Here is a 17,132-nt window from a genome sequence, read left to right on the forward strand (position 1 = left end):
CTAATTCTACCTGTTTGCTATGTCAGTATAATTGTTACTAGAACTCGCATTCACTCTCAAAGGTGACCAGGACTGAATAAATTATATGGTTACAAAGCTTCTTTCTAGGCAACATAACCCTATAATATATATTGTGCTCTGCTCTACAGCTTCAGGCTCAATACTTTTGCTCATCCTGCCAATGCCATGTCACTGCCAATAAACGAGTAAAAAAGGCATGAATGGTACACCTCACCTTTCCTCCCAAACACACAAAAAATTCCACTACCAGAAAAAAAAAGCAACTACATATTGAGTTTGTATTATGCAAAACAGGACACTAAATACCTCTTGGTCAAATATCTCACACACACACAGGTTAAGTGTAAGTAAAAACCTCTTTTATGTGTACAAATAACTTTAATGAGAACATTATTTAATACAAATATGTAAACAAACTTCATACTTTTCTGTTCCTTCTAGTATCCACTCAGTTTCTCAGTTTTGTCATTTATTTGACATATTAAATTAGGCAAAGAAATATATACAACCACATAAAAAGAATCACATTCTCCCACCTGAACACACAGCAATGGTCAAAAATAATTAAATGTAAACTGGACCCCAGGATTTAACGCAAAAAACATCCTGTACAGAAAAGTTTCAGGCTTCTAACTTTACTGAATCCAGTACTAAGTATTCTTTATATTCCTCAGCTTCTTCCAAGTCTTTTTCACTTTCTAACATCTGCCAAAGAATGGTATATGTAGCTTCTAACCTGTGCTGGCAATCAAGCTTACCACCTGGGATTCTTGCAGGATTTCTGCCTGCTTTTTAATGGCATCATTTTCATCATCTTCAGCTCTCATTTATTCTTTTCTTCTTGTTGTTTTCCTTCTTTTTCATACATCAGTTTTTCTTTTTCTTTTTGCTTTCTTTTAGACAAGAGTCTCGCTCTGCTGCCAGGCTAGAGTGCAGTGGCAGCACCTTGGCTTACTGCAACCTCTGTCTCCTGAGTTCAAGTGATTCTCCTGCCTGAGCCTCCAGAGTAGCTGGGACTACAGGCGCACCCCACCATGCCAAGCTAATTTTTGTATTTTTAGTAGAGACAGGGTTTCACCATGCTGACCAGGCTGGTCTTGAACTCCTGAGCTCGTGATCTGCCCACCTCAGCCTCCCAAAGTGCTAGGATTAGAGGTGTGAGCCACATCACTTTTTCCTTGACCAATTGCTTTACCACAGGAGTCTTAATCTGTCTCAGGCCAGGATCAGCTATGGTCCCACAAGCGCCATGAGAAGGGAGGGACAGAGAGCCAGGGTAACCATGAAGACGGCAGCTGCTAGTCCTCAGTTCTTTTCAACAAACCATGTATTTCCTCACAGCAACCTCCTAAAGCACCCTTTACAATATGTAAAGTAGTGTAATTAATTAACTAGTACACAAGAACAAATATAGTCTCACCACTTGTCTTGTAAAGAATAAAAAATTTGGTGAAAACATTGAAAAACTGCCTCAGATAATTAAACTGTTTTGGTTTTTAGTTTTCAAATATATATTTATAGTAAAAAAAAAAAATACCAGCTAATATGGCATCACCCATGGAAGTGTGGCTGTGGATTTTGCAGGTCTTCTTCCTTATCTGTAATAAAGGATCAACACTATGACTTTGGTACACCTCCCTTAACCTAGAAAGTTGAGGCAGAAAAGTAACACACGGAGATTTAGCAAAATACAAATCTTTCAACATTAAAACATTGCTCACATGGGAAATTTTTTTCATGTAAAAGAACCTGAGACATCATATATCAATTATGATTCAAAAGACAGTACTTCTTAATGTGCTTTTCAATTAATATAAAATGGCATCTAATCAATAATAAAAAATCACTATTAGCTGGGTGACTAAAGGAAAGAGTTATGATGATGTGTACAAATTGTGCAGTGTCCAAAATAGTGTAAAAATTCAACAGCTGTTTGCTCTATTTAAATAATCTAATTATACAATCAAAATTATTAAGTAGCACTAAAGTCATGAGTGAATAGAGCTGATTAAGTTTGTAGGGCTATAGCTAAAGATTTATATTTCTGAATACTCAGCAAGCTATACTTAAACATATTTTATTAATTTTAAAAAATCCCAAGAGTCCACACTTTCATTCTGATCTTCAAATAAACAATTTTAAAACTTGGATGCATTCTTTTTGAGACAGATTCTCACTCTGTCACACAGGTTGGGGTGCAGTGGCCCAATCTCAGCTCGCTGCAACCTCTGCCTCTTGGGTTCAAGCCATTCTCCTGCCTCAGCATCTTGAGTGGCTGGAACTGCAATGCCTGGCTAATTTTTTTGTATTTTTAGTAGATGTGGGTTTGACACGTTAGCCAGGTTGGTCTTGAACTCCTGACCTCAAGTGATCCACCCACATCAGCTTCCTAAAGTGAGTGAGCCACCCCACCTGCCTCTTTTAGATACCAAGGTTTTAAAATCACCTTTCAAAAGAAAATATTTTGAAGAAATACATTTCTTTAAAAAAGTGTACAAAACCAGGTATAGTCAGCTTCATATGTCCCCAAAACTAGAGTATGTAATCTTCTATTTACCTAGTTTAAGTTAATAAACTATCGAACTTCCAAACGTAAAAGTATCTACTGAGTTTCAAGTTAAAGCTAAATGAGAAAATAGAAAAATAATAAAATTAAAATAAAAAGATCTACATTATTTAACCCAGTAATTAGACTTCTAAGAAACAATATATCCATCAACAGATATAACCAAAAGGTAACAGATAAACCACAGCATTTATGATGCAAGCACTAAACATGTTTGTAAAAATTACTTTAAAACTAATATAAGTGTGAGCCAGGCACAGTGGCTCATGCCTGTAATCCCAGCATTTTGGGAGGCAGAGGTGAGCAAATCACCTGAGGTCAGGAGTTCAAGATCAGCCTGGCCAATATGGGGAAACCCTGTCTCTACTAAATATACAAAAAGTTAGCCAGGCGTGGTGGTGGGTGCCCGTAATTCCAGGTACTTGGGAGGCTGAGGCATAAGAATCACTTGAACCCGGGAGGCGGAGGTTGCAGTGAGCCAAGATGGCGCCATTGCACTCCAGCCTAGGCAACAAGAGCGAAACTCCGCCTCAAAAAACAAACGAACAAAAAACCCACTAATATAAATTTGAAGAAAAGCAGATTATAGAACCATATAAAAAATGCGCACTTTTTTTTTGCTTTTGACCTATTTTAAGAAGTCCTAAATAAACTCTAGTGCATCCAGACAATGAAACATTACTGAGAGCTAAAATAAAGTAAGCCATAAAGAGACACAGAAGGAACTTAAATGCATGTAACTAAGTGAAAAAAGCGAAACTGAAAAGGCTACATACTGTATGATCCCAACTCTGTGACATTCTAGAAAAGACAAAAAGATCAGTGGTTGATGGAGAAAATACAAACAAGCAGAACAGAGAGGATTTATTTTTAGGGCAGTAAAATCATTCTGTACGATATTATAACAGTAGACACATGTCATTATACATTTGACAAAACCCACAGAATATACAACATCAAGAGTGAACCCTAATGTCAAGTATAAACTTGGGTGACAATAATGTCAATTTAGGTTCATCAATTCTAACAAATGTGCCATTCTGCTGCAGGATGTTGATAGTGGGAAAGCTGTGCCTGCACCAGGGCAAAGAGTAAGTTATGGGAACTCTGTATTTTCTGCTCAATTTTTCTCTGAACCGTTTTAGCTCTAAGAAAATTAAGTAGGTAGGTAGTTTTTGAGACAGGGTCTTGCTCTGATGCCCAGGCTGGATCATGGGGACACAATCACAGCTCACTGCAGTCTGGACCTCCAGGGCTCAGTCAATCCTCCTGCCTCAGCCTCCTGAGTAGCTGGGACTACAGGTGCATGCCACCACACCCAGCTAGTTTCTTGTATTAATAATTTTAGTTAAAGACAGTGTTTCACCATGTTGCCTAGACTGGTCTTGAACTCCTGGGCCTGAGCAATTCACCCACCTCAGCTGGGAATTCAGGCATGAGCTACTGCACCCAGCAGAGAATTAAGTATTTAAAGGCAGGGTAGGGTGGGGGGTGGGTATGAAGAGAGATATGGTAAAAAAATTTTTTTAAAGTTCACAAACAAGTGAACCCAAATATCACCACAGAACACCTGGTTGTTGAGATTACAGTTTTCACACTGATCTATATGTTCCAAATGTAATATAACACAGTTATATTAAAGCCAAAATATACATCTGAAACTACTCCGGGACTGTTCAGTGTATTCCAATAATCTGCACATCCCCATCTGTGCCAATATCATATTTTTGCAAATTACTTTTTTTTTTTTTTTTTTTGAGACAGAGTCTTGCTCTGTCTCCCAGGCTGGAGTGCAATGGCACTATCTTGGCTCACTGCAACCTCTACCTCCTGGGTTCAAACAATTCTCCTGCCTCAGCCTCACAAGTAGCTGAGATTACAGGCACCCGCCACCACACTCATCTAATTTTTTGTATTTTTAGTGGAGATGAGGTTTCGTCATGTTGGCCAGGCTGGTATCGAACTCCTGACTTCAGGTGATCTACCTGCCTCAGCCTCCCAAAGTGCTGGGATTACAGACATGAGCCATTGTGCCCAGCTGTTACCGTTAATGTTTTTCCTCATGGTAGGGTAAGCTCCCCATTCACCTTTGCTCTTCCTTTTCAGAACTTTGCTTCTGCTCATGCCTGTAATCCCAGCACTTTGGGAGGCTGAGGTGAGCAGATCACATGAGGTCAGGAGTTCAAAACCAGCCTGGCCAACATGGCAAAACCCCCATCTCTACTAAAAACACAAAAAATACGCTGGTATAGTGTTGGGCACCTGTAATCCCAGCTACTCGGGAGGCTCAGGTGGGAGAATCGCTTGAACCCAGGAGGTAGAGGTTGCAGTGAGCCAAGATGATGCCACTACACTCCAGCGTGAGAAACAGAGTGAGGGTCTGTCTCCAAAACAAACAAACACACATCTATATATTTCCTCAAAGGAATAAGTTAAGATTTTGCATGTATATAACAATTATAGGAAGCCATAAAAGTGAATATTCATAGAACAAGGAAAAAAAAGGATGGAATGGAGAAAATAAATACCTGGAAATTCAAAATAAATGGAAATTTAAAGTGAAGGCTGAAAAATGAATGAAATTTCCCAGAGAACTAGTCCAAGAGATCTAATATCTGAGTAACTGTTTCAAAAGAGAGGAGAATCACCAATAAACCTGTGAGAAGTGATGGACATGAGTTGCCATATTAAAAAAGCCCAATGAGTAGCCAGTATAATGGATGAAAACAGACTTATACTAAGGTATATCACTGTGAAACAGGAACAAGAAAAACAGTCTACAAATTTCTAGGCAGTGAGGGTAAGAGAAGAACAGTTCACACTAAAACAATTTTTAGGCTGGGCATGGTGGCTCATGCCTGTAATCCTAGCACTTTGGGAGACCGAGGTGAGTGGATCACCTGAGGACAGGAGTTCAAGACCAGCCTGGCCATCGTGGTGAAACCCCATCTTTAAAAAAAAAAAAAAACAATTTTTAAAAAGCTATCAGAATAATTCCACACTCATCAACAGCTACAACAGAAGTCCACCGTGGAACATGACTTCAGAATCCTGAAGAATTCTATGTTCAGCCAAAGTACAGGCATGATGCTTAATATTCAAGGTCTCAAAAATTTTTTTACTATGTACTTTTTTCTCAAAAAACTGCTGGAGACAAGAAACCAAAGAAGAAGAAGATAAAGGGCACAGCAAATGGAGGGGTGGAACACAAAAGTCAATGAAAGAATCAGGAACATGGTAAAAAGAGATTCAGGGAAGACAAATACTTACCATATACAGGGCAACAGTCCATACTAGAGCAATGAGATTCAGGCGAATGTGATTGGAACAATGTGATTTAAAGGCTGTTATGATCAAAATGCCTATTATTCTACCTTTTCTTTACACCTTTTTTTTTTTTTGAGACAAAGTCTTGCTCTTGTTGCCCAGGCTGGAGTGCAATGACCCGATCCTCTCTCACTGCAACCTCTGCCTCCCAGGTTCAAGCTTCTCCTGCCTCAGCCTCCCAAGTAGCTGGGATTACAGGCACCCGCCACCACACCCCACTAATTTTTGTATTTTCAGTAGAGACGGGGTTTCACCGTGTTGGCAAGGCTGCTCCCAAACTCCCGATCTCGTGATCCGCCCGCCTCGGCCTCCCAAAGTGCTGGGATTATAGCCGTGAATCACTGCACCCAGCCTTATTCTACCTTTTCTAAACACACACATACGTAAAACCCAAATGCTCAAGTGTCCAGTCCAAACTTTTATCTCTACTTAACTCTGCTTGACCACGTGTTCATTAAGTTCCTCTTCTCTCCTTTATACCCTGCTAACTGTATTAGATAATTTCAAACCAAAAGAGTTCAGCTTTAATCTAATCTTAAAACAAGATACAAACCAGCATATTCCCAAAGACCACTCTCTTACTGAAGATTCTTTGCCTGGTCCACAAAGCAGCCTCACAACTGTAAGTCCTATGTTTCCCAGGACATGTTCATGATCATGCCCACTGATTTCCTCAAGGCTCTAGTAGAAATTACAGGAAGCTGAAGCCAAACTATCAACGAGAAACAATTTTTTTAAGCCTTCATCCAACAGTTGCAATACCGTCTTTCCCCTTACACACCATCTAGCTTTTTAGCTTTTTCAAAATTAAACATAGCTGAAAGATATATACACAGGAGAATATTGTAGAAAAAAATAAAAAGCAAGGAAATGATTAATTCGAAAGTCAGAAAAGAAGATGGAGAAGGGGCCAAACACACGAGAATGCAATCATGGAATACTAAAAAAGCTGAAATGCTGCTATGATGTCCCAGGTCATGGTACATGGCTCTTCAGTTTACTACTCTAAAACCTGGCCAGGTGTGATGGCTCACACCTGTAATCACGGCACTCTGGAAGCCCAAGGCGGGAGGACTGCTTGTGCCCAGGAGTTTGAGACCACCCTGACCAGTTGTGGTAAAACTCCATCTTTACTAAAAATACAAAAATTAGCTGGCGTGGTAACATGCACCTGTAGTCCCAGCTACTTGGGAGGCTGAGGCACACACCTGTAGTCGTAGCTACTAGGGGATTGAGGCACGAGGATCACGTGAACCCAGGAGTCGGGGGTTGCAGTGAGATCACACCACTGCACTCCAGTCTGGGCAACAGTGAGATTCTGTCTCAAAATTTAAAAAAAAAAAAAAAAAATTAAGATTAAAAAAAACTTCTAGCACAGAAAAGTGACATAAAAAAAAGATTAAAAAAAACTTAGTGCATATTTTATACTTTTTTACACATAAACATTTTGTCATTTTGAAAAAGGGAAGAGCACTAAAAAAAAAAAACTGTAGCCTGAAAGCCAATTATAGTCGCAAAAGTGTTTTATTTGACCAACAGAATTTAAAATTTTTCCATTTGTTGTCAAAACATCTATTTTACAATATATTATCTCATATATGGAATGATACAGAGAAAAGTTTATTCTAAAGTTTCTTGTTAAGTCCAGGAATACTGGTACTTAACCCAATCCCAGTACTGTTTCAAATAGCAAATGGTTGGAAATGACCTAAATACTGATTAACATTGAAATAATTACGTTAAACCATATAGTATAACATATACCATCAAAAAAACAAGAAGTGAAAGCTTTATATGCTGATATGTAATGCTCTACAAGACACATTAAGTGAAAAACACAATGTGCCAGAAAACTGCACATAGCTAGCTACCATTTTCTTTTTATAAATATATATATATTTGCTTGTATATGCACAAATCTCTAAGTTAAACAAATGACAATGCTGGCTGCCCCTAGGTCATCTGCCTGAATACACGTCAGTATGAGGAGACTGTGTACTCTTTTGCATAAAACTTGAGTTCTAAACAGTGTAAAGTACTGCCTATTTACATATGCATTTAAAAAACTAGCAAAAAGGTGGGCGCAGTGGCTCACGCCAGTAATCCCAGCACTTTGGGAGGCCAAAGATGGGCAGATCATGAGATCGAGAGCATCCTACCCAACATGGTGAAACCCCATATCTACGAAAAATATAAAAATTAGCCGGGCGTGGTAACATGCACCTGTAGTCCCAGCTACTTGGGAGGCTGAGGCAGAATAGTTTGAATCCAGAGGGTGGAGACTGCGGTGAGCAGAGATAGCGCCTGGGCGAAAGAGTAAGACTCCATCTCAAAAATAATAAATAAAAATAAATAAATAAAAATCCAGCCAGGCGCGCTGGCTCACACCTGTAATCCCAGCACTTTGGGAGGCCAAGGTGGGCGGATCACGAGGTCAAGAGATCCAGATCACCCTGGTCAACATGGTGAAACCCCATCTCCACTAAAAAATACAAAAATTAGCTGGGCTTGGTGGTGAGCGCCTGTAGTCCCAGCTACTGGGGGAGCTGAGGCAAGAGAATTGCTTGAAGCCAGGAGGCAGAGACTGCAGCAAGCCAAGATTGCGCCACTGCCCTCCAGCCTGGTACCTGGCGACAGAGAAAGACTCTGTCTCAAAAATAAGTAAGTAAATAAAATAAAAATCCTTTTTCTTTTTTTGGTTAGATAGGGTCTCTTTCTGTCACCCAGGCTGGAGTGTAGTGATGTGATCACAGCTCACTGCAGCTTTGACCTTCCAGGCTCAACCGATCCTCCCATCTCAGCCGCCCCAGTGGCTGGGACACAGGTGCCCACCACCACATCTAGTTCATTTTCTGGGGGTCTCGCCATGTTACCCAGGCTGGTCTCAAACTCCTGGGCTCAAGTGATCCTCCTTCGTCTCCCAAAGCCTCAGATTACATGTATGAGCCACCAAGTTCAGTCCCTTTCTTTTCCTGCAGCTATGATTAAGGACTTATGAAGGAACACTAGTGATTTTTATGGTAGGGATAGGAGAGCATCTGAAGATTGTGAGTCACAGGCTTTGCATTTCTTGCTAATGGTTAAGGACTGATAATTAAAAAGCAGCGATGTGAAATTCCTAGAAAAGAAGAAAAATGATATGTAAACGCATGGATATATTTGAGTATAAAACATTCATAGAACGTCAACTTTATCTAGTTCCTTATAGTTTACAAACTGTTATCTTTGAATATGGCATTTAAAATCACTGTAAGATATTTTATTCCAGCTTCCAGCTGGACTAAGAAATTTCAGTCTTCAAGATAACTCAGATTTTAAAATAAGACTATAACCCATGCTCATTTTTACTTCTCACAAAAGTCTCTGACTAAAATGGTGCAACTCACTGGTACTAATAGATTAAGGACATTTCCAATGGTAGCAGAGGAGGCAAAGTAGAAATTACCATTGCTAGAACATTTCACAGGTTCCTTGTTACGCCCAGGGATACTGGTACTTATATCATATTCCTAACTTTATGTAAATTAAACAATATTTTACTTAAATGTTTTTTTCCTACAGTTTTCTGTCCAAATGAGAGTAAGCTTACATAATTCATTTTGCATATTATCCCTTCTGCAACTTCTGTGTGTAAACTGAATGTCTACATTGAATTTCTCTAAGTCTAATAATCATGCACAGTAACTCTGATTATAAAATGAAGTGTGAAATTTGGTATATATATATATATATATATATATATATATATATTTTTTTTTTTATAAGAGTTTCACTCTGTCGCCCAGGCTGGAGTACAGTGGCGCGATCTCACCTCACTGCAACCTCCACCTCCAGGTACAAGCAATTCTCCTGCCTTGGCCTCCCCAGTAGCTGGGATTACAGACACCTAACACCACGCCTAGCTAATTTTTGTATTTTTAGTAGAGATGGGGTTTCACCATATTGGCCAGGCTGGTCTCGAACATCTGACCTCAAGTGATTTGGCCTCCCAAAATGCTGAGATATGAAGCACCACACCAGGCTGGTATATTTTTTCTTTTAACTGAAGAAATTTGGAACAGGAACACCAGAACCAAATTTATGTGGATTATCGAAGAACTCCGATATAGTGGGTTCTTCCATTAAGGAAAAAAAAAAAAAAAAAAAAAAAAAAAACATTAATTTGCAGTCTGCCTGGCATTCAATAGTTCATTAATTTGAATTAAATACCACAACACATATTTGTCAATATGTATTTAAGCCTTATTTACTCTTATTAATAAGCTGCATAGCACAAAGCATGTTTCCAAAGCATAAAAAAGGAAGCATTAGATCAGCTGACTGTCCAAGTTGATTTACTTATGAAATTAATATACTTTTAAAAATTCCAAGAGCTAAAAATTATATACCTTCAGTTAAGCTAAAGAAACCAAAATTAATCTCTTACCTCAAAAGGAACTGCAAAAAAACGTTTAATTCTAATAGTGAAGGATGAAGGATGTAGAATAACAATGAAGCTACAAAGAAACAAGACCCACTAGAGGTAAGATGACCTAAGGAAATTGCCTTGTCATTTTCACACACTAGTATTAAACCTAATTTTGACCTAGTCACAATTCAAATGCCAATAGAATAACAGCAGAGTATTGTTTGTCCTTATGTTTAAATTTTTGCCAAATTATCTGTTAGGAGGTAAAATGTTTTTCCCTTTCAAGCTTCTCAACAAATTTAATATCTGTGGGCCACATCTTCCGTAACTGAACTCATAGAAAGGGAAGAACACACAACAATATCAAGCTGAAAATACTTTATGTCACGTCCATGGAAAAAAAATCATCCGGATACCTACAAATAATGGGATAGGGAGGAAAAACCCATGGCTCCTTTTAAGTGTTTACGATTACGCACAGCAGAAAAGCATTATGGAAGCTCACATGCTAGCTGAAGTAACAAAAAACATGACTTTTGCAGGCTTCAGCAGGGGTACCTCAAGTACAATCCAGTTCTTACCAGTTGCTTCAAAAATAAATCTAGGTCAGGCTTGGTGGCTCACACGTGTAATCCCAACACTTTGAGAGGCCAAGGTGGGAGAATCACTTTAGTTCAGGAGTTTGAGACCAGCCGGGGTAACCATCACGAGATTCCATCTCCACAAAAAATTTAAAAATTATCCGAGAGGCCGGGGGCGGTGGCTCAAGCCTGTAATCCCAGCACTTTGGGAGGCCGAGGCGGGTGGATCACGAGGTCAAGAGATCGAGACCATCCTGGTCAACATGGTGAAACCCCGTCTCTACTAAAAACACAAAAAATTAGCTGGGCATGGTGGCGCGTGCTTGTAATCTCAGCTACTCAGGAGGCTGAGGCAGGAGAATTGCCTGAACCCAGGAGGCGGAGGTTGCGGTGAGCCGAGATCGCGCCATTGCACTCCAGCCTGGGTAACAAGAGAGAAACTCCATCTCAAAAAAAAAAAAAAGAGAGTGGTGGCCTGGGCTTGGTGGCCAACGCCTGTAGTTCTTGCTACACAAGAGGCTGAGATGGGAGCATCTCTTGAGCCCAGGATCACACCACTGCACTCCAGCCCCAGTAACAGAGAAAGATCCTGCACCCCCCCACACACACAAAATCCAACTATTTAAAACTGCCAAAAATAATTCTACATAACCAGCCTGTGGACAAGGGTACATTAAAAGTACTAAAAATTTTCATTTTCCACTAAAAATAAACATTTTGATACTATTTTATATACATTCTCAAAATACTTTAGTTTCCACCTTCGCACACTGTTTTTAGGTTCCCCTATCCTATTCCCCAAATTTAAACGTACCATCCAAATCTCCCAGTCTGCACCAGAACAAATACTGTATCACTGACCACATCCCTAGGAATTAAGCTCCTTAAGAATTTACATTCGGCTGGGCGCGGTGGCTCACGCCTATAATCCCAGCACTTTGGGAGGCTGAGATGGGTGGATCACGAGGTCAAGAGATCGAGACCATCCTGGTCAACATGGTGAAACCTCGTCTCTACTAAAAATACAAAAAAAAAATTAGCTGGGCATGGTGGCGCACGCTGTAGTCCCAGCTTCTCGGGGGGCTGAGGCAGGAGAATTGCTTGAACCCGGGAGGCGGAGGTTGTGGTGAGCTGAGATCGCGCCATTGCACTCCGGCCTGGGTAACAAGAGTGAAACTCCGTATCAGAAAAAAAAAAAAAAAATTTACATTCAACAAGGTATAGAGTCACATCTCATATCACTTCGTATCCTAAAGAACACTTGGTACAAGACCTTGGATATATCAGGAGCTTTTAATATTTACTAGCTCAAAATAGTCCTTCATCACTTTGTAGTTCTGTTCTGTGCTGCTGAAACAAAACTGCGAAAACTGCAAAATCCAAAGGACCTCAATGTGATAGAAACTTAACAGAATTTATTACTGTTTTGTAGTTTACAGACCTGTAGCCTTGCCCCTATTACCAGATGTAATGCTTTGTACTGACACCAGTATAGTGGGGTAGGAAGAGATCTAGTCAAAAGTGGACATCAGAACCTGTCAAAAGGGTTTAACATTTATGTTTTACACACTTATCCTTCATTAGTGTTATGTAGCATTAATGTCCTAAAGTCAGTTAACTATATCAACAACTTAAAGAGTTCTTCAGTCAATCTAATTCCCAGGAACATAAATGAAAACTGGTGCCAATAAAAAAAAAAAAGTAAGCAAGCAGAAAAGCTGCCTTGAATTCTGACAAGGTAAGCAGAGTTTACAGCAACACAATGAAAAATAAGCCTCTGTGTAGTCTATAAGAGTTTTTGAAATCGTTTTATAAGTCTTTAAAAGTCAAAGCAAACTGGTAAACCATTAGCAAAACCACAGGCTACCATTAAAAGACACACAAAAGTATCTGGCAACCAAGTTCTAGCTGGTTCCAGAGTGTGAAAGGTTTTCTGATCACTAATAAACTCCATTATGCACCCAAGACACTGTCACTTAGCTGCGTCATTTCTAAAAAGGCAACAGGGGCCCAGAAGTTTCAGTGAGCCAGTACTAGCAAACCAAAATAAGAAAAAAACACTCTGCTTTAAGAGTAACTACAAACCTTCCACCCTGGGACCAACTTCCTTCAGTTAAGTTTAAAACGGTGCCTAAATTCAAAGGAAAGCCTGTAGCATGGATAAAAAGAAAAAAAAAAATCAAATGGAAAGTAAATTTAAAAGTTTCTATTTCCAATAAACTGCGTCTCAGAAATCTTCCAGGCGATAAAGACTCGAAGAACAGAGGGCTCTAGACCCATTTGCATTCTCTGAGGCGTGCGCACTGCGCGGAAAGGATGAATGAATGGAAGACCAGCGCGTGTGAAACGAAGCAGGTCCGGCCGGCTAGCCGACCGGCTAAAGCGATCAGTAGGCCTCGCTCCACCCCCTTCCCTCCTCCATGACAGCCCAGTCCCAAGCATGGAGGGGCGAGGACAATATGATACCCCTTCTCACCACCACCATCCCTAATTTTACTTGGAGAGCTTGACCGTGAGACAGGAGTCTTCCTCCCCACCCCAAACCTTTCTCGCCTCCACTGGCGCAAACCCCTCTAACTCTCCAGCACGCTGGATTAACAGGCGTTCGCTCCTCTCAACTCCCCGAGGCGAGGTCGAAGCTCCAGTGCGCGTGCAACGGCACCACTCCCGCCTAACCCATCCTCCGGCAACACTCGCCCACCGGCTCCCCAGTCCACCCGCCTAAGGAAGACGTGCGCGCGCCCCACACCCGAGCGCCGGGGCTGGAGCTCTGGAGGAAGGGAAAGGCTGCCCCGGAGCTCCCTCCTCCAACTCACTCCAGGCCGGCTGACCGCCCACCCTGCCTGCGGATCCCAGGGCTGGCTGGGAGCCGGCCCCGCGCCCTCCGATCACGAAGACACCATCCCCACACACCTAGCACAGAGCCCCGGCTACCCTCCACCCTGTAGATACCTCGCGGCTCCACGGGAGGCGCCACGCCGCCCCTCCCCCACACCGCTCCCCCAGCTCTCGGGCCCCCACCAGAAAGTGTGCGCTACACGCCGCCTCGGCCAGCCTCCGGGACCTCCCCACTTGTCCGCGGGAGTTCAGGTCCAACATGAGGGGGAGGGGGCGGCAAGGGGTAGAGTGCGCGCCGGGAACGCAGTCCCGTGGACTCTCCCAGTCGGAAGAGAGACGGAGCGCGGGGACCCGTGGGGGTGGGGGCTAAAGGCAATACTCACCGGTTCGACAGTCGCCATCTTAGATCGATCTGATCGCACAACCGCTCCAGAAGGGGGGGTGAGAGAGGAAAAAAATGAGATTCAAACCGGATTGGCCAGCTACTGGCCACGTGACGGACGTGTCCGTTTGGCCCTGGCGGCGCCTGCGCAACACTGCGGCTGCGTGGGTAACGAGAGGCTTCTGGGAAGTGGAGTCTCTCCCCCACCCTTTTTTTTTTTTTAGGCAAAGAAGTTTTTTTTAAAAAGGACTGGTCACGTGGTCGATCGGTAGGGTTCGCGGTTCTCAGCGCGGCGGACACTCGCGTGCTGGAGGATAGTTGCAGTCCTCAGCTCTTCCGCCTGAATAGCTGCGGTCACGTTTACTGCCAGCCATGCCTTCTGTGGCCCATGTCGCCCTGTCTGCCCATCTTCCCCGAAAGGTTGGGAACTGCAGGCTCAGGACACACAATAAGGCTTCATTTGCTTAGTCAAGGTCCCAGGACAAGTTTCCTGTGTGTTTACTTAGTTTTCTTTTGACCTCCCACCATTTTCTCTTAGTTTCAAAAAGAGGCAGCGATGCAGAGTCGTTTAGGCAATAATGAACCCTCCCCCGTCCCCTGGCTCCGCTAATGCTGGTGGTCACTCGCTGCCATCTCTGCGAAAAGGGATGGGCAGAACCGCCCGCTGTACCCGCTTGCCACCGGCCTGGGGCGAGGTGGAGGGGAGGACAGCTTTTCCTATCCCGAATCCTGAGATTAGGACCTCAGGGCTAAATCTTGCGTGGCAGTAAAAATTATTTGGAAGTTCTGTGCAACCGTTCCAATATTCTGCTTTAACGTGCACGGAAGTAGCCTAAGTCCAGGTGCCAGCCAGGGAAGCCACTCCGGGCCCCGCTGACTAAGCCCTGGACTGCTGGTCTGGAGTCGTTAGGCTGGGTCAACTATGACTCTTGACGTTGACTCATTCTCCTTAGGCGAGTGACTTAATCACTCGGCGCCTCAGCTTTTCCATTTATGAACCAAAGGTGATGATACACTTACCTCACAAGGGTGTGCTTTGGTAATGACTGTAACCAGCTTTGAAAATGCATCGGACTCTAGAAATGCTTCAGAATAAGCAACCTCGTGCCTTCTTAAAGACCAGCTGTTTCTCCTGTTTGTTTTTTTAACGAAGTTTAAATTTTTTTCTTATGTTTATTTTATTTAATTACGATGTACACCAGTGTAGTTTTAAAGTTTCATTTTTTTTTCCTTTACAACTGCAGCTGCCCTCAGTAGAGGATTTCATGTTCACGAAATTATTGTTAAGCTCACAATCACTGGCAATCAGAAATTTGTCCCCACATTGGCATCTTACATTTTCTTTCCCTCTAAGATACTGTGCTATCATTTCTCAAGACCGTGTTTTTTGCACAATCTGGCTATTACAAATAGAGATGTAGAAATCTAGGAGATTCCCAAGGTTCTAATGAAGAAGACACTGTCTCATTACTATTTCTCATGCTTCTTAATAATGTTGACCCCGGGAAAAGGAGTGTATGCAGGCTGCCGGTGCCTGTCTGCTTATGTTACTGAGGTCCAGAGCTGTGTCATACCTATTATTGAGTACATAATGGATGCTTGAGTTGACTAACACATAATTGAGGCTGTATAAGAACCCAAAGCTATTGCCTGTTCATATGTTTTGGTTTACCTGAATATCAGAAGTGATTAATGAAAGCTTTTGTCTAGCTTTCGTTAGAGCTTAGCTCTACTAGGTTTTAAAGTAGGTAGAATTATAAAAGATAAACAGGTTAGTGAATTTCTACTTACAAAGACTATCTACAGTTACTTAGACTATCCAAAGTAATTTCAGTTGATGGCATTGGTATTTTCTTTCTTTTTTTTTTTTTTTTTTTTTTTGAGACGGAGTTTCTCTCTTGTTACCCAGGCTGGAGTGCAATGGCGCGATCTTGGCTCACTGCAACCTCCGCCCCCTGGGTTCAGGCAATTCTCCTGCCTCAGCCTCCTGAGTAGCTGGGATTACAGGCATGCGCCACCATGCCCAAATAATTTTTAGTAGAGGCGGGGTTTCACCATGTTGACCAGGATGGTCTCGATCCCTTGACCTTGTGATCCGCCTGCCTCGGCCTCCCAAAGTGCTGGGATTACAGGCTTGAGCCACCGTGCCAGGCCAGCATTGGTATTTTCTGTTGCTGGTGTCGGGTTACCTTCTTTGAAGAGACAAAGAGACAGCATAGATTTCCTATTTTCTTCCTATCTTCTTTCCTTCCTTCCTTTCTTCTTCTTCTTTTTTTTTTTTTTTTTTTTTTTGAGACAGAGTCTTGCTCTGTCACCAGTCACCAGGCTGGAGTGCAGTGGCACAATCTCAGTTCACTGCAACCTCTGCCTCCTGGGTTCAAGCAATTCTCCTGCCTCAACCTCCCGGGTAGCTGGGACTACAGGCTCACACCACCACTCCCAGCTAAAATTTTTTTTTGTATTTTTAGTAGAGACAGGGTTTTACCATGTTGGCCAGGATGGTCTTGATCTCTTGACCTCATGATCCACCCACCTCGACCTCCCAAAGTGCTGGGATTACAGGCTTGAGCCACTTCACCCAGCCCCTTTCTTCTTTCTCTTTTTCTCTCTCTCTCTCTCTTTCTTCTTTCTTTCTTTCTTTCTTTCTTTCTTTCTTTCTTTCTTTCTTTCTTTCTTTTTCAAGGTATCACTCTGTTACCCACGATGGAGTGCAGTGACATGATTATGGCTTACTGCAGCCTTGACCTGAGTTCACAGGATCTTCCCACCTCAGCTTCCCAAGTAATTAGGACTACAGGCATGGGCCACTATGCCTGGCTAATTTTTTTATGTTTTGCAGAGATGGGGGGAGGTGGGGGAAGCCAACTGTGTTCCCCAGGCTGGTCTCAAAGTCCTGGCTCAAGCAGTCCCCCTGCCTGGGCCTGCCAAAGTGCTGGGATTGCAGGCATGAGCCACCATTCCAAATGTCCTATTTTCTTTCTTTCTTCCTTCCCTCCCTCCGTCCCTCCC

General features: G+C 42.3%; 1 protein-coding gene across 3 annotated transcripts in view; it reads right to left on the reverse strand.

The window, feature by feature from the left end:
* The window catches only part of EIF4E (eukaryotic translation initiation factor 4E), a 49,851-nt gene extending 35,662 nt beyond the window's left edge, over positions 1-14,189 (reverse strand). Inside the window, exons 1-2 of one of the 3 annotated variants that reach the window (XM_074396489.1) lie at positions 14,125-14,132; positions 3,364-3,388 (exon numbers count right to left, since the gene is read on the reverse strand). In XM_074396489.1, the coding sequence (XP_074252590.1) occupies positions 3,364-3,387 (24 nt within the window). In that variant the 5' untranslated portion in view covers position 3,388; positions 14,125-14,132. Of the gene's footprint in view, positions 1-3,363; positions 3,389-13,924; positions 14,084-14,124 lie in introns of those variants that run through there. The other 2 variants (XM_003929529.4, XM_074396490.1) reach the window with 2 other exon arrangements.
* Positions 14,190-17,132: the final 2,943 nt, after the last annotated feature.

The sequence above is a fragment of the Saimiri boliviensis genome, chromosome 3 (genome assembly GCF_048565385.1).
Source record: "Saimiri boliviensis isolate mSaiBol1 chromosome 3, mSaiBol1.pri, whole genome shotgun sequence".
Classification (NCBI taxonomy): Eukaryota; Metazoa; Chordata; class Mammalia; order Primates; family Cebidae; genus Saimiri; species Saimiri boliviensis.